At 37.6% G+C, this 19,159-nt stretch overlaps 1 protein-coding gene across 1 annotated transcript; it reads right to left on the bottom strand.

Annotated features, from left to right (window-relative positions):
- Nucleotides 1–1,252: 1,252 nt before the first annotated feature.
- Nucleotides 1,253–17,444, bottom strand: LOC138310206 (glyoxal reductase-like). Its single transcript, XM_069251324.1, is given in 9 exon segments — nucleotides 1,253–1,706; nucleotides 3,038–3,185; nucleotides 4,372–4,590; nucleotides 5,282–5,389; nucleotides 7,620–7,748; nucleotides 9,700–9,758; nucleotides 9,761–9,918; nucleotides 11,860–11,987; nucleotides 17,278–17,444. Coding segments are annotated over 7 exon segments (855 nt in total). The 5' UTR covers nucleotides 9,893–9,918; nucleotides 11,860–11,987; nucleotides 17,278–17,444; the 3' UTR covers nucleotides 1,253–1,646.
- Between the last annotated feature and the right edge of the window lie 1,715 nt (nucleotides 17,445–19,159).

The raw sequence follows: 19,159 nt of genomic DNA, 5'->3' as shown, positions 1-19,159 counted from the left end.
CGTGACCAGTCAGGGTCATAGGAGGACAGTTGTTATGGAGACATAACCAGCCAGGGTCAAAGGAGGACAGTTGTTATGGAGACATAACCAGTTAGGGTCATGGGGGACGATTGTTATGGAGACATAACCAGTCAGTGCCATAGGAGGACGGTTGTTAGGAGACGTGACCAGTCAGGGTCATAGGAGGACAGATGTTATGGAGACATAACCAGTCAGGGTCATAGAGGGACGGTTGTTATGGAGACATAACCAGTCAGGGTCATGGGGGACGATTGTTATGGAGACGTGACCAGTCAGGGTCAAAGGAGGACGGTTGTTATGGAGACATAACCAGTCAGGGTCATGGGGGACGATTGTTATGGAGACGTGACCAGTCAGGGTCAAAGGAGGACGGTTGTTATGGAGACATAACCAGTCAGGGTCATAGGAGGACAGATGTTATGGAGGCATAACCAGTCAGGGTCATAGGAGGACAGATGTTATGGAGACGTGACCAGTCAGGGTCATAGGGGGATTGTTGTTATGGAGACATAACCAGTCAGAGTCATAGGAGGACAGTTCTTATGGGGAAAAAAAATTGTGTTTTCAAGATGGCGGCTGTGGTGGCCATCTTGGATTTTGGATCGACCTGAATAATAACAACGCTTGTTTTAGACCATGTCAAGTTCATTTCTTGTAAGTTTCAACTAAAAATCTCTGGTAGAACTTGAGATGAAGTTCATAATGCGTTTTCAAGATGGCGACTGTGGCCATCTTTGATTTAGGATCAGCCCGAAAAATAATAACACTAGGTTGGGACCATGTCGAGATCATTTCATGCAAGTTTCAGCTAAATCACACAGGTAGAACTTGAGAAAAAGTTCAAAATGCGAAAGGTTAATGTACAGCGCAAGGCGTGTATGGTTGATGACAACGGATGAAACATGATGACTATAGGTCGATCATCCAGACCCTTTGGGTCAGATGACCAAATGAAAGGCCATTTTGCGTTTCCGTTTATACCGTTTGACTGGTTGGATGTACATGTAGTTGTTAGTTTATAAATTAATCACAGATCTGGTGATTTTATATTTTTTTCAGATGAGCCCTTGCAATTTCCTACATGTAATAGGCCTGTGTCAAAATCAGGTCAGTCAGGATTTACAAATAATCAGGAGTGAAATAATTACTTTTAAAAATGGTGCAACTAGCCAAACCATATACACAAAAACAGTCATATATTGTTCTTTTGTAGGAATACAACCAAAACCAATTAAAGTAAAGTACTTTATTTTTATTTTTATAAGGTATGTATATTGACAACCGTTTAACAGTAAAATTAAATGTGAACACATACACAAAACAGTATACTAGTAACTTTTTTAAAACCAGATGTCACTGTGAGCAGTATATTTGGTCGCTACAGCCAGGTTTCTGGATTATACAGGTTTACTATACAGTTCTGACAGAATTGAACTGGGCTGATTATCAGCGACCAGATAGCTGAATTGGTAGTGTTCAGATTGTGTTTAAAACCTTATAAACACTTAAAGATATGTAATTGATAAATAAAAGTTGTGTCTAACAAATACTATATATCTGATTAAGCCCGCACTGGTAATATAGGTGCTAATTGTACTTATATAAATATGAATACATTCCTCCATTTATCCCTGCCAGGCACTTTTACATGGATTCCAAGTACAGGACCAGTCTGGCATCTCATTCTGAAGAGAACAAAATTAAAAAGTGAATGTTTCATATAAAATACTAAAAGACACCAGTAACTATGAATATTGAAAAACAGATATATCTTTTGTTGTAATTGGTGAGAAGTCCAGTAGCCAATAAAGGACATATATACAAAATGTTGCTAAACACTAGGACTTGTAGGATCATAACCCAGAGCCTGGCCAGGGTTTGTATGTGTGTAGTATGCACTTAAAAATATATGGAAAAAGTGCCTATTATTTAAGCAAAAAATTTGGTAGTCAGAAAAGCTAATTGTCGTAATATTCACCCCTGGAATATGCCATAGCAAAACTGAAGGCTCTAAGTGACAGGTAGTTAGGTCCTTTGTAGTAAGTCAAAAGAATCCACTAACATAAACGTTGTTCTCTGTAAATCTTCCCAGGTACACTGTAGGCCTAGCTGTGATAGGTCAGGGGGTTTTTCACCTGAAATGCTTCAGTTGTGCTATGACATAGTCCAGGGGTGGATATAATGAGAGTGGGATATCCAGGATGAAGTACGGTATAGTTTCTAATATTCGCAGGGATTTTTATTTCGTTAGATTCGCAGATTCCACCAAATTCAAGAAATTTGATACCTTGCAAAATTTTTCAAAAGTTATGGATTTACATGGCACACCTATCAAGTAAACGACCCAGGAGTTTCAATTTTGTTTGTTTGATTAATTAACGTCCTATTAACAGCTAAAACAGCATTTAAGGACGGCCTCCCATGTATGTGGTGTGTTGTGTGTATGTTGTGAGAGGTGCTTGTTTTGGGAGACTGCGGTATATTTATGTTGTGTCTTCTTGTATAATGGAACTGTTGCCCTTTTTATAGTGCTATATCACGGAAGCATGCTGCCGAAGACACCAAGCAACACACCCCACCTGGTCACATTATACTGACAACAGGAGAACCAGTCGTCCCACTCCCTGTGTGCTGAGCGCTAAGCAGGAGCAGAAACTATCACTTTTATAGACTTTGGTGTGTCTCGGCCAGGGGACAGAACCCAGAGCCTTTCTCACAGGGGCCAACGCTCAACTCAAGGCCAAAAGTGAGGCGGTGCTAAGGGAGGCATTAGGAAAGATAAAGTCAGTTAGGAAGAAGAGAAAAGATAAGATCCTAAATTTAGTCGCTTTTTACGATCATGCAATAGGGGCAGCAGGTACGATTCTTACGCCCTACCTGCAGGGCCAAGGAGTTTCAAACTCCTGTGTATAAGTTCCTAACAGTGAATCATGAAATCTTACACACTCGAAATGTATACAGTAAACGTGACACAAAAAACAAAACCTGCTGTGTATTTGTCCATCACTGTACGTACCAAAGTTTTGAGATCATCCTTGTCCAGACTCCAGGAAAACACTTCAGTGTTCTGTTCTATCCGACTCGGATCTGACGACTTAGGTATCGTTATAAAGCCTTGCTCCACTGACCATCGGATCAAAATCTGGGCCGGTGATTTGTTGTGTCTGTAATAATAAGTTTTCTTTTTTAAATTCTGATATGATCTCACCATGATATAGATCTCCTTATTTCAAAACATATCAAAATTTACATTTATTCTGAATAAAATATTAAGTAAATCTTACATGTGTAAAACAACCACTTATTTTAAAGTTTACATTCTTTACTATTATTTTTCCATATACATGTACATGTACATACATGTTACATACATGTGAATACATGTAATTAGGCCTACAATTACACATTACTGTTACATTTTGAACTTGTCTGGATGACTGGGACAAAAGCCTAAAAAATATCTATAAAGGCAGCCTGTCTATAGTGATGTTTTTCTCTCTCCCGTTTAGCGGTTATTATAGATTAGATAAGTTTGCTTGGATAATGTAAAATATCAACGTAAATTATCTTAAACAATACTATTAACAATATCAAAGAGTTTTTCTGACCAAGTGAAAGTTTTCTTTTTTTTTGTTCCGCTTGGTTACTACTTTTGAAGAGAAAAAAAAATACTATTCAAATTAAACAAATAAAAATGACAGAAGTAGCTGACCAGCAATCTGATTAAAATACAGATCCTTATTATCACTACGTTTGATAAGAGGATCTGAGAAAATCCCTTTGGGGGTCATGTCCAGGTGACCTTTGGAAAAGGCCAATCAAATTGCTACTTGCAAAATTTTGACAGAGAATTTCAGGGACGAAATAGTTTGAAAAAACTGTCAGAATTATTTTGGTTTACGTAGTTATCTCACCCAAAGAGCACAATAAAGCTAGTTGTTTATGTATACTGGGACGAAATATCGTTTTCAATGGATGTGACAAGGTGTTGAAAATGTATCTTATATGAAGACCACGTGGTATAAAGGTCATCTGAACGTGACCCCCTATGGGATATTGTCAGATCCTTTATATAACGGAGTGGTTATAAAGATCTGTATTTTAATCAGATTGAGCTGACCAGTGGATCGATATTGACTTTCGTGTTATGGGATAAACACAATAACACGAAAGCCCTGATGGTTTACAACATTAATATCATGCTCTCTATCCAGAATTAACTCAACCACCCCTGTAGACAGAGTCGAACTCTTCTGATTCAAAAGATGGAACAGTTCATCATGAATTTTTAGGGATGGATGAGTCAAAAGTATGAAATCTCCAATAAAGGATCATTTAACACTTTAACACCTTTTTGCAATTTCCACCAAAGTTTTGTCCTGGAGTTTCTTCCCCTTAGTTAAGGGTGAGTAACCCATGACTGTGATTCCGTTTTGTCTGCAGTAGTTGACGATCTCAGTCTTCTGTTGCCAGGGGTGAAGTTCAATTTGATTCACAGATGGGGTCGGAAGTCCCGCCTCCCTCAACCCTTCTAGATGGTGAACTCCGAAGTTAGACACGCCCACAGACCTGTATCACATCCAGACAATTAGGTCTACATTGTATAAGTATGATACACTGCCACTCATTACACATTTAATTTAGTGAAAGGTGACTACAGATACAATATTATTACTCTTTAAATCTATACCATATCTGCAAATTACAGGAATATGTGTTTTTGTGATTAGGTATAGATCATGACATGTGAAAAGAAAAGGAGTTGTATTAGTCACGAAATAATGACGTCACAATCAATACCTACCAGCAAGGGAAAATAACTCTGTAATCATCTTCGATATTCCGAAGTTAAACTACCACTGTTGGTATATCCACCCTGGCCTATGTCACAGAAACGTGAAGGCTCTATGTATAACAGATGAGATAGGTAGTTTGGTCCTTTGATATACATAAAAAATAATGGTATACTATATATTTATGGATTTCAAACAGGTCTTCACTATCCACAATTATTCAAAAGGATTTACTGTGATTGGTTGGTTTTTTTCTCATAAAATGCTTTCAGTATCACTATAAATTAGTCCAGTGGTGACTAAAACGACAGTGATAATAACCCATGGAATATCAAGGATGCTAAAACGACAGTGATAATAACCCATGGAATATCAAGGATGCTAAAAATACAGTGATAAATTGATAATAACCCATGGAATATCAAGGATGCTAAAACGACAGTGATAATAACGACAAATCTACATACCTGACAAGTCCTTCCTGTTTGAGTTCCAGCATGGCTTTGTAAGTCTCCACGCATTTACCACTGGATGGGGAATGTATCAGATATAGGTCAACATAGCCTATATCTAACCTACAACACACAGTGTATCAGATATAGGTCAACATAGCCTATATATAATCTACAACACACAGTGTATCGGATATAGGTCAACATAACCTATATCTAACCTACAACACACAGTGTATCAGATACAGGTCAACATAGCCTATATCTAACCTACAACACACAGTGTATCAGATATAGGTCAACATAACCTAAATCTAACCTACAACACACAGTGTATCAGATATAGGTCAACATAGCCTATATATAATCTACAACACACAGTGTATCGGATATAGGTCAACATAACCTATATCTAACCTACAACACACAGTGTATCAGATACAGGTCAACATAGCCTATATCTAACCTACAACACACAGTGTATCAGATATAGGTCAACATAGCCTATATATAATCTACAACACACAGTGTATCGGATATAGGTCAACATAACCTATATCTAACCTACAACACACAGTGTATCAGATACAGGTCAAAATAGCCTATATCTAACCTACAACACACAGTGTATCAGATATAGGTCAACATAACCTAAATCTAACCTACAACACACAGTGTATCATATATAGGTCAACATAGCCTATATCTAACCTACAACACACAGTGTATCATATATAGGTCAACATAGCCTATATCTAACCTACAATACACAGTGTATCAGATATAGGTCAACATAGCCTATATCTAACCTACAACACACAGTGTATCAGATACAGGTCAACATAGCCTATATCTAACTTACAACACACAGTGTATCATATATAGGTCAACATAACCTAAATCTAACCTACATAACACAGTGTATCATATATAGGTCAACATAGCCTATATCTAACCTACAACACACAGTGAATCAGATACAGGTCAACATAGCCTATATCTAACCTACAACACACAGTGTATCATATATAGGTCAACATAGCCTATATCTAACCTAAGACACACAGTGTATCAGATATTGGGCTACATAGCCTATATCTAAACTAAGACACACAGTGTATCAGATATTGGGCTACATAGCCTATATCGTACCTACAACACACAGGTACATGTATCAGATATAGGTCAATATAGCCTATATCTAACCTAAGACACACAGTGTATCAGATATTGGGCTACATAGCCTATATCTTACCTACAACACACAGGTACATGTATCAGATATAGGTCAATATAGCCTTTATTTAACCTACTGTAGAAGAACAGGGAAAATACACATTCCTATTGGGTGCCCAGACCAGGAATCGAATCCAGGTCTCCGACGTGGAAATCAATGGCTCTACCGACTGAGCCAAAGAGGCATGCACCGTCAGATGAGTGACAGAGACCGTATTTAACACTATGTACAAACCACACCGACCTGCTCCTTTTACACTACTCCCGTTTTTTTCTTGAGATTTCCTAAATCTTAACCAGAGACTCTTAAACCACCTTCCATGGGTTATTTAGTTGGGCGTCAAAGTAGAAGAACAGGGAAAATATACATTCCTGTCGAATACCCCGACAAGGAATCGAACCCAATCTCCGACATGGAAATCTACGGCTCTACCGACTGAGCCAAAGAATGTCTTCACGCACTTTCTCCCCCATGAGAATTTTGAAAAGTTGGCAAGTATGAAGAAGCATGCTCTGTCAGTTGAGTGACAGAGATCATATTTAACACTACGTAAAAACCACACCGACCTGCTCCTTTTCCACAACAACAACAAGAGGCACAAGGGACTAAACGGTCATCTGACTACCTTGGCAATAATCACATAGGAAATTTTTTAGATATAGTGACATTGTAGCATACATGTACTTCGATTTGGGATCAACCACAGATGTAACAACACTTTGACGGGACCATGTCAGGATCATTTCAAGCAAGTTTCAGCCAAATAGTACCGGTAAAACTTGAGAAGAAGTTCAAAATGTGTTTTCAAGATGGTAGCTATGACAGCCATCTTGAATTTTGGATCAACATGAAAAATAACAACACTTTGTCGGGACCATGTCAGGATCATTGCATGCAAGTTTCAGCTAATTCACACAAGTAGAACTTCAAAGTTCAAATGTGAAAAGTTAATGCACGACAGCCAGTGGACGGCGCACAGTGGACGACAACAGATGAAACATGATGACTAAAGGTCATCCTGACCCTTCGGGAGGAGAGTAACTCTGATACATCTGTCTGTATTGTATTTGAGTGAAATGAAGGGGAGTAAGTCTGCTGCTTATTATTTTTACTTACATGTTGATGCTTTTGTTGAAGATTTTCTTGCATCGATCGTAGCCATTTTCCCAGAGTTTTGTGACAACAAACACATCCTCTCTCTTAACAGCACCGCTCTTTATTCCTCTCCCTACGTCTGCCTCATTACTGAAAATTACATATACATAGATTATTCAGCAAGTGTTCATTTCATATGAGAATTAATGAAATGAGACTTCCAAGTTTTTTTTTTTGCAAGCCTTAGCGAGCAAAAATTAAAACTTTGAGACAAGTTTCATAAAATCTCAAATGAAAATAACACAAATTTAAGATAATTATCACATAACTACGGCATACATTTCGAAGAATCTCACTTGTGATGATCTAGCAGTGATGCCATTTAGTGATGCTGTCCTTGAAATTCTGACATTGCATAATCTTTCCTAATGTCATTTAATTGTTTCTGTCATGACATCACAATGAATTCCCAGCCAATGAAATTCGCTCCAGGTGATATTACACTAGTGACATATGTCAAAATATTACACAGGAGAAAATTACTAGACATCTTTTGTAGAAAAACAGTCGAGAATTTATATTATAACAAGAGGCCCAGAGGGCCAGTATCGCTCACCTGGTTTGTAATGGCAAGTAATGTTCTGAATACAGGTTCATTGTTTCTTTTCTGAAAGAATTTGAATATTTACCTCTAATTCCCCCATTGGGCCCATCCCTCCTACCCCCAGAGGGTCAGAGCCAAAATCTATACAAGTTCTGTTCCCCTTCCCCCAAGGATGTTTGTGGCCAAATTTGGTCACAATCCATGCAGAACTCTAGGACATTTAGCCATTTATAGAGCCCCGTCCCTCCTGCCCCCAGGGGGTCAGAGCCAAAATTTATACTAGTTCTGTTCCCCTTCCCCCAAGGGATGTTTATGGCGAAATTTGGTTAAAATCCATGCAGAACTCTAGGACAAGTAGTGATTTATAGGATTTGCCTCTATTTCCCCTATTGGGCCCTGCCCCTCCTGCCCCTGGGGGGGTCACAGAGCCAAAATTTATACAAGTTCTGTTCCTCTTCACCCAAGAATGTTTGTGGGCAAATTTGGTTACAATCCATGCAGAACTCTATGACTAGTAGCGATTTAAAGGAAATGTTGACGGACGGACGACAGATGTCGCGCCATGACTTAAGCTCACTGGCCCTTTGGATAAGGTGAGCTAAAAACTGGCAAGACGCTATTGTATCTTCTAAAAGACTACAGACATACAATTCAATTCACTACACTCATGGTCCTAACCCGCTGTGACTACTGAGTCTAGATTAACCGAAATATACATGGAAGCTTGCCGAACTGGTAAAATTATCATATCGTCATGAGAAAAACATGATGACATTTTAAATATGTAAGAAAGAAATTGCTAATATAACGGTTCATTTTCCAGTCCAGTGTCTGGCAATATTCAAAAGTCGCGATACATTATTAATTTATTAGAGTTTTTAGTAAACGTATTAGACGTATCGGATTACGTAAAATTCGACCATTTAACAGACGAAAGACAATGCAATTTTATACTTGGAAGTTCAAAAGACATATTCTTGGACCAAGAAAAGTGGGCTTTATAATGATGGTAAATATTGCTGATCTGGTGCCTGCAATGATTGCAGAGATGAACACTCTTCTATGATTGTGTATATACTTTGTTGTTTTGATTTGATGTAAACAAAAGATATGATTGATGTAAATCTCTAACCAGAGGAAATAAAGAAATCTATCTATCTAGCTAGCCAGCTATGTGGCATTTTAGTTCCCAAACCAGGCCCCAATTTCATGCAAAAATCCAGACATTTCTTCACTTAAAATTTTGAATAGGAAAGCAATACAAAAGTTTACTATAGGGAAAAAACTCAAGTTAAGAAAACTTCCTTAACTATGGGAAATTTTAAGATTAAAAATTAATCACTAAATATATATAAGCCAAGAGATTTAAGAATGTTTGTGAAACTTCATATATTTTATGCAGGCTCAGAGATAAAAAATTCATTGTTGAATGAAGGTATCAAAAAACCCTATACAATGTACTAGCAATTACTCTTACGCAGAGACAAGTAACATTACCCATAGAATTCCGCTGTGTCCAGTAGTTTGTATCCCTTCGACAAAGCATGAGTGACTGCCCCCGCTCGGCCTGTCCGCCTTGTCCAGACTCTGACAAGTACAGCCCAAGACCAAATAAGGGCATGGTGACTCCATCATTTAACTTGACCGTGCTGGTCAAACCTGTAGCTATACTAGCCATGGCTTTCTTCATATATAACCGTATAGTAAAAGTTCAGACTGAAAACAACGTAGAAGATAGCTAAAAGGTTAAAACATACATAAAAGTTTGTACTTTTATACATGTATAAATATTCAAATCATTTCACAGTTAGAGGCTGAGAGCATTACATTATGTAGACCAAAAAAAAAATTTGTTAGGGTTACCCGACTGACCCTAATTTTTTACCCCCGACCCTAATTTTTTTCTCCCACTTTTCTTCGAAAAAAATTTAAAAGTCAGGATTTCGATCTCAGACTAAGGTTTCAGCCATTGCTTCAGAGTGAGAGACACTATTCTGACCTACCAACCCTATCTTTTTTGCAAATGTAACCCTAAACAAACATTGTTTTTTTGGCCTTATGTGTGAGTATGCATATAATAATGTACAAGTGTATCATGACTGCCTGTCATTGAGTCATGAGGGGAAGCTATTTACTTGAGATGTTGTTATTCAATCAGAGCTAGAATTGCAACAGGCAAGAATTATTTAGAGCTTTGCCCAAGTCAATTTCAGAAATAAAATCATAAGATTTTGACAACATTAAAGAATGGATCTAAAATGTGTCAATGAGTATATGATGAACTCTGGCCAGCCTAGATCTTTCCTAAAATATCAATATTAGACTCTCAACCATCTTCTCTTGGTTAACTTAAAGGGACAATTCAGTCTAAGAGATCATTAAAATCTGTACATATATCGGAAAAAAACCCAGTTCTAATGGAAATTAGATCAGTCGGTTTTACTGTGATATGCCAGAAAAGCCCATGGTGATGGAACGCTTGTGAAATGTTCAAACTCGCTCGCTGTCCGCCATTACACATTGTGGTCAAACATATTGTATGCCGAACCCTGTCCCTTGCTCGTAGAGTAAAGCAGCTTATGTCTAGAACTGCTCAAATCGCTCTGACAGTAGTGTGTTTACCTTATTAGGTGAATGGTCTTGCCTAAAAAATCATTTTATCACCTCTTCAGTGGTTATGTAGTTCATTTGTTTAGCGTTCTTGACTTTGGCTCGGGTATGGGTACAGCGTACATATTGTACCTGCTTAATCATACTGATCAACGATTTGTTATTACAACGGTATCAATTAAAAACTAAACAATGACATGAAATTTGTCAATATTTTATGTTATATGTTTCATAAGAAATATAAAACTATGCATTTATGCCAATTTTACTTTGTGGTTATGTAAAAGAATTAGCCTGAGTAAATTGTCCCTTTAATGTAGATGGGTGCAAATGTTGAAAAGCAGAAAAAATACACTTGTCGAGTGCCTTGACCAAGATTATTATCCATTGTGCAAATATACGACTCTACTGACTCTCCATACCAAATACATTTAGTACATATGTACTGAACTGGTATATATAGATCCTAAATTATGTATGCACACACACAAATGTAATTTTTGTAACCAAATGCCTAAAAAAATGTATCAGTCATGTCTAGTAAAATCTTAAGATGCTCCACCGCTGACAATTGGTATTTTTTTACTATCAAAAACAGGAGCAGACGATTTAGTATTTTTCTTCAGTTACAAAAGTTGCTTAATTCACACCATTACCAGCATTGAAAAGTTTGAGCTTCAAGTTAAAAATATGAAATATACTGGTAATTAATTGCATCCTGAAAAAAAAATTGTGGCACTATATCCTATATGGAATGAAGTACTGACTCACGTGCATGCCCCAAAGACAAAATAAATTATCTTATACTATTTTTTGTGTTAATTAGACATATATATACATGATTAAACATCAATCATTGTTTTAATGATGAATGTCATTATTATGCTCTGTTGGCAGTGGAGCATCTTTAAATATGAACTTGATCCATATTGAGAACAATTGCACTTTATTAGAACAAAAAAAGGTCTGTTTAGGGTTACATTGGCAAAAAAATACCAGTAGGGTCGGTAGGCCAGTCACTTTTTCAGTTAGAACGAATAATCATACCCTGCCTCCACTCCATTCCCCGCACGAGGACCATCTGTCTGAAATCTTCAGCCCGTTGTTCAGAGCAACGTCATCACAGCTGTTTTTCAGTCTGTGACGTTAACATTTTTCGCTGCTAGTCATTTGGACTAGTAAAAAAAAAAAAAAAAATCACTAGTCCGACTATTTAATCACTAGTCTAAATGAAATATGCTGAGTTTGTTTTAGCACTTCAGTTATGATCAGTTTAAAATTTTTACCAAAATTAAACCCTAAACAGACATATTTTTTGGCCTTAAGTTTATGCAAAATATTGTCTAGATCTACATAAGGACGTAGGACCCCATTCGGGCTCAGTGCCATCTTCCAGATATCCCTGGACTCCGGCAAATTACCAACAGACTTTCTTAAGGCAAACATCACTAGCGTCTACAAGAAGGGAGATAAACACCTGGCTGAACCTGTATGAAAATTTCAGGCGGATGACGCCTGTCATTATGGCGTCAGTGGGGTGGAAACCGCTTGTAAATTGAAAATTCCAGGCGGTATTGAGCAGGAGGCGTCATGTAGCCAAAATTCCTGCTCAGTGCTACCTACTCATTGGAGCGTCATTTTTCATGTGATGGGCGTCATATTCAAGGAAAAAGCGTCATTTCCTGGAAGGAGGCGTCATTTTTAATGTGAAGCGGGCGTCATATTTCAGAAGAAGACGTCATATTCAAGATGAAGGCTGAATTTTCTTGTATGAGGCGTCATTTTTATGTGATGGGCGTCATATTCAAGGAATAGGCGGAATTTTCTAGGAGGAGACAGCATTTTTTTATAATGTAAGAAGGGACAGAGGCGTCATATTTCTTTGTAGTTTTTCTAAACTTGTTGAGAGGGCATTTAACTTCTCAGTGAGCTTCTAAAATATGAAGTATTTTTGAACTTGGACTTGGATGACTGATCTACTTTAAGTGACTGGTATCATTTTAGAAAGATTAATCATTTCAAACTCACCAAAACCTTTCTTCAACAAGTTTTTCATGCAACAGACACAATAATAAAATGTTAAAGGCGAAATTAGTAAACATATCACTTGAGAATTGCAAGGTATCAAGTGTAATGTAAAAGATCTTATTCTCAGAAATATTAAACCAAGCAACATAATGAAATTGCATAAACCTCAATTTTAATTGACACTATGGAATATCAAGATTTATATATGAATTTACATGTATTACTGGGGTTGACTAACAACATCTAATCTAAAGTTCAAGTTTGTTGGGAAACTTACAGATATATACATTATGTCTTTCCCTCTATTTGATCCAACCAGAGAAATAAACATAATATGCAATCAGAGATTTAGATAATCTAATTCTCTGTAAACTCTTAATTCCATAAAGTGTTATACATGAACAGTATATAGCTATGCCCAGCATGTAGAAATGTCTACAGCTAGGTCAAGACTAAGGAGTGCTATGCACAGTACATTTATCATGAGTCAGCACGAACAGTCCAGTCTCAGCAACCCAGGGGTCAACATGCCCTTAGCTAGGGGAACCAATGGGTTTTTAGGGATTAAATCTATGGTTTATTGGTTATAGGGCCGGATATGTTTTTCCCTAGTGTAACACTATCTAATGCACCACATTTAAATGATATTGATTGTCAAATATCAGCAAAGAATGATGCATAAAATAAAACTATTTCTAAAAGCATTGGCCTGGTTTCCCTGTCGGGCACCCCACGCCCACACTCCCTTCCCTGACCCATGCCACTGAACTGTTAGAAATCTCACAAAGAGTTGGTTTTACAAAACTGGTAACTGCTACACACCTTTACTTGGATTATATATCTGTATTATTTTTCTACCAAATCTGTGAAGTGCTGGATTTTTACAGGAATATATTACCCATATAATGACAAAAATGTTTGTCTGTATTTTCTTGGAAGAAGATGCTAGCTAATCTTTCTGTGGTGGGGGAAAGAAGCAAGAAGCTAAAGCTTGTTGGGAAATTTGAAAAGGGAGATCAAGCCAGTTGAAATCCCATGGAAAAAACAGGAAATAAGGGAAAATATACCATATGACATTATTGTGCTTGTTTTTGGTAAGTAAAATGTTAATTTTTATTTGTTTTCCAAAAATATTTTTAACAGTCCTAAAGAAAACGTTTAGAAAGAAAATTTAAACCAATTGGTCAAAGTTACGAAAATACAATGTATGTTCACATGTATAATCAGATACATCCCACTGTTGAACTACTCAAGGAATTTGTTCATTATACTGAAGAAACCCACTAAAAAAATACAGAAAATGGTGCCTTGAATCTTTCAGAATCTCTAAATAATGCCTGGATTTCTAAAATGATTGACACCTGGAATGACGTCAGCAGTCCCACAATGACGCCCGGAATAAAACAAAAAATGACGCCTGGAATGGAGGAAAATGACGCCTCAGTCACAAAATGACGCCTGGAATTTAACGAAAAATGACGCCTGGAATAGAGGAAAATGACGCCTCAGTTGCAAAATGACGCCCAGAATTTAACGAAAAAATTACGCCTGGAATTGACAAAATGACGCCTCAGCTGAAAATGACGCCCGGAATCTAATGAAAAATGACGTCTGGAATGGAGAAAAAAATGACGCCTCATTCTAACACTGACGCCTGGAATCTAACGAAAAATGACGCCTGGAATGACAAAATGACTTCTCAATGACGCCGGGTTTCCGTGTCATATCCGCCTCATAGTATAGAAATAGTATAAGGGAGGCGTAAAATTAGTCCACCTGGAATTCAGTAAAAACTGACGTCTCGTTGACGCCAGATTTTACAGGTGGAACTTTTCATACAGGAAAACTACAGACCCATATCCTTTACCTGCGTCTCATGCAAAATCTTGAACACATCATCTGCCGCCATCTCATGTACCACCTAGAGAACAATAACATACTTACCAACCTCAATCACGGCTCTTCAGGAGCGTGGTAATTCATGTTAATCACAACTCATCGTCACACCATCGAAGACCTACTGCACTCACATACGCTGATAATAATATGCAAACAGAACTGTGCCATCCTTGATTTTTTCCAAAGCGTTCGACACCGTTCCACACAAGAAACTGCTAAACAAACTGACATCTTATGGAATAGATGGGCCAATTCCACTTAATGGCTACCCCCACTTTCTAACTGCAAGATCTATGCAAGTAGTCCTTGAAGGAGTCCAAACCAATCAGTGTCTGTGGACCTCAGGGTCCCCCCTTAGGGTTACGCGTACTAGGACCAATATTGTTTCTATGTCATATCAACGACCTCCCTGATTGTGTCCTCAATTCACAACCCGCCTTGTTGCAGACAAACTGCGCCTACATTTATAGTGAAGATAAGAGATCGCAACACCGAACCATGGTACATCCTACAAGACCTTAAAAACACCTTAAAACTGGGCCAACACATGGTGTAAGAAGTTTTAAAACGCTAAGAAATTAGCTACAGTCCTAGAAGTATATAACAAAAGACCGACCCACATGCGTTACACAACTTGGAACAATACCATCCCTTCAATCCGGTGCGCATCAAATCCCGACTATAGGTTATACCATCTCTGTTGGAGGACAGGTCTATGAAAATGGCATCAACCAACATATAGACAACATATCCAAAAGATTCTAATACTCCACCCTCCGCTTCTTAAGAAGTAACCTACAGCCGCACTGTCCACAATCTATTAGGGATGTATGGCGCATATGTTGGATTAGTAAGACCAATATTAGAGTACGGATCAATAGTATGGGACCCATATGCATATTACCACAACGACATCAATACCCTAGAGCGTATACAGCACCGTGCAGCAAGATTCATCACAGGAGACTATAGATCCAACAACACAGGCTGTGTAACAACAATGCTGAACAATCTGGACCTACCACCATTAGAGGTCAGACGTCGACACAACAGACTCGTATATCTATACAGGGTCGTGGAGGGGTTAGTGCCAGCTATAACTCCATCAGATTACCTTCTACCAAAAAAACAGGGAAGACATAAATTACTGCTAAGAACCTATGTGACTTTAATTCCATCAACATCGTTCAAAGATCAATATGTAACAACGACAGAGGCTTCAGAGTTAAATCGCCAAAGACTGACCAATACAAGAACTTATTCTTCACTAGAACTATACTAGATTGGAACTAGTCCGCTAAACCTGCCTATATTATTTAGGCTTTTTTTTTAATTTTTTTTTTTTTTTTTTTTTGCCTAATATATAGTCAGCTCGCGGTACCTCTTAAAAATGTGAAATCGTAGGCCAGATTTGGCCTACGCTACGTCAGTGGTATATTTCTAATATATCGTCCATGCAATGCCGGGAAAACATACACATACCTATATATTGGGATCTTATGTACTCCACTGCCCCCATGTTACATCCCATTTATGAAATTAAACAACTCTGCACAATGAAATACTTCCGAGACCCTTCTATTTCACAGATTTGTAATGGCCGCCGTATACACATTTAGTAGAGCAAACGGCAGCCAATCAACTTCGCTTCCGGTTTTATTTTTAAAAAACCACGTGTAGTTGAAAGATAAACAAAATGCTAGCCAGTTAGAGTTTTTATAGTGAAATTATAGTCGACATACACGACATGTTGTCAAATATTCAAATTGAACACGACTATTGCTGGTACCGCATCACTTTCGCGATATTCACGTTGCATATACATGTAGCATATACACAGTTGAATTTTGTTTATCTTTCAACTACACGTGGTTTTTTAAAAATAAAACCGGAAGCGAAGTTGATTGGCTGCCGTTTGCTCTACTAAATGTGTATACGGCGGCCATTACAAATCTGTGAAATAGAAGGGTCTCGGAAGTATTTCATTGTGCAGAGTTGTTTAATTTCATAAATGGGATGTAACATGGGGGCAGTGGAGTACATAAGATCCCAATATATAGGTATGTGTATGTTTTCCCGGCATTGCATGGACGATATATTAGAAATATACCACTGACGTAGCGTAGGCCAAATCTGGCCTACGATTTCACATTTTTAAGAGGTACCGCGAGCTGACTATATATTAGGCAAAAAAAAAAAAAAAATTAAAAAAAAAAGCCTAATAATATAGGCAGGTTTAGCGGACTAGATTGGAACCACCTGGAAAATAGTGTAGTTCATTGCAGCGGGCCGGGAGGCTGAGTATCGAGGCATTCAGATCAGCACTCTAAACGCGCTACTAACCACCTCCTGCGCTCTCTCTCACCCGCCGCAAAATTACCAGTCTTGGGATATAGCGGCGTAACAGATACAGATACAGGATCACCAAAACAACATTTTTTCTTTCTATAGCAAATTTTGCCACTGATCTTTCACATATCGTGTTTTTATCAAGCATAATAAAGTCGATTACTATTTTAAAATTTTGTTTAAATATACCGGAAGTGTATGGTTATGACTTCATGCAAGTTCATTTTTCAGGTAAAATGTGCATGTGGTAAAAAGAGCATTATTTCTAATCCGTGATCCGAATGGGGTCCTGATCCAAGTTTTAACTTCTACTTTCACTTTCAATCTCGTCGTCACAACATGCGCTTATAAGCTATTAAGCTTACCTTTACTACTGCGCCTGCGTACCATAGTTCAAGGACAATTTGCACCTACTAGTTCACATTATGTTTACATATTACATAATCTTACCTTAATTAAATCATCCGGATAAACTGAACTTTGTGTTACTGTCGGCAGGCCGGAAACCGTCGATCTGGCCAGAGTTATCGTTCATAGTTCAGAAACGTAGTTACTTCCCTTGTTTCTAAATTTCGATGTTGTTGTTGTTGTTTTTTCTTTTCTTTTTCGTATTTGAGACTCAAAAAAGATAATCACACATGTGAATTGAAGGTAAAATCATGACCGACAAACTTTCGGTAAGTAAAATAAACCAAGGACGTTGGGCGACGCGTGACCATTACCACCATTGAAAAGTTTCAATTTTAGGCCTAGGTTACTTCAAGTTAAAAATATAAAATATGATTCGATAAGAATCTAAATCTCTGAATAAACTAAATAATAGGCCATGATGGCTGACTTTAACTACCCTAAAATAAACTGGGAAACGTGGAACAAGATGAGTGACAGCACAGAATCTCCGAAGTATAGATTTCTAATTGTTTAACAGTTACATGACAACTTCTTATGGCAAAAATCACTAGACCTATATCCCCTTTCAGGTAGATAGCAATGTGTGGTAATGTCAATATATCACCACCAATGATGAACTCATTAACCTTTCAGGTAGATAGCAATGTGTGGTAATGTCAATATATCACCACCAATGATGAACTCATTATCCTTTCAGGTAGATAGCAATGTGTGGTAATGTCAATATATCACCACCAATGATGAACTCATTAACCTTTCAGGTAGATAGCAATGTGTGGTAATGTCAATATATCACCACCAATGATGAACTCATTATCCTTTCAGGTAGATAGCAATGTGTGGTAATGTCAATGTATCACCACCAATGATGAACTCATGATCTTATCAGGTAGATAGCAATGTGTGGTAATGTCAATATATCACCACCAATGATGAACTCATTAACCTTTCAGGTAGATAGCAATGTGTGGTAATGTCAATATATCACCACCAATGATGAACTCATTATCCTTTCAGGTAGATAGCAATGTGTGGTAATGTCAATATATCACCACCAATGATGAACTCATGATCTTATCAGGTAGATAGCAAATCAATGTGTGGTAATGTCAATATATCACCACCAATGATGAACTCATTAACCTTTCAGGTAGATAGCAATGTGTGGTAATGTCAATATATCACCACCAATGATGAACTCATTATCCTTTCAGGTAGATAGCAATGTGTGGTAATGTCAATATATCACCACCAATGATGAACTCATTATCCTTTCAGGTTGATAGCAATGTGTGGTAATGTCAATATATCACCACTAATGATGAACTCATTATCCTTCCAGGTAGATAGTGATGTGTGGTAATGTCAATATATCACCACCAATAATGAACTCATTTACCCCGCAGGTTGATAGTGATGTGTGGTAATGTCAATATATCACCACCAATGATGAACTCATTATCCTTTCAGGTAGATAGCAATGTGTGGTAATGTCAATATATCACCACCAATGATGAACTCATTATCCTTTCAGGTAGATAGGAATGTGTGATAATGTCAATATATCACCACCAATGATGAACTCATTAACCTTTCAGGTAGATAGCAATGTGTGGTAATGTCAATATATCACCACCAATGATGAACTCATTATCCTTTC

Source organism: Argopecten irradians, chromosome 16 (assembly GCF_041381155.1).
Source record: "Argopecten irradians isolate NY chromosome 16, Ai_NY, whole genome shotgun sequence".
NCBI classification, from domain to species: domain Eukaryota; kingdom Metazoa; phylum Mollusca; class Bivalvia; order Pectinida; family Pectinidae; genus Argopecten; species Argopecten irradians.
The sequence above is the reverse complement of the archived record's forward strand: the minus strand, read 5'-3'. Positions and strand labels throughout refer to the sequence as shown.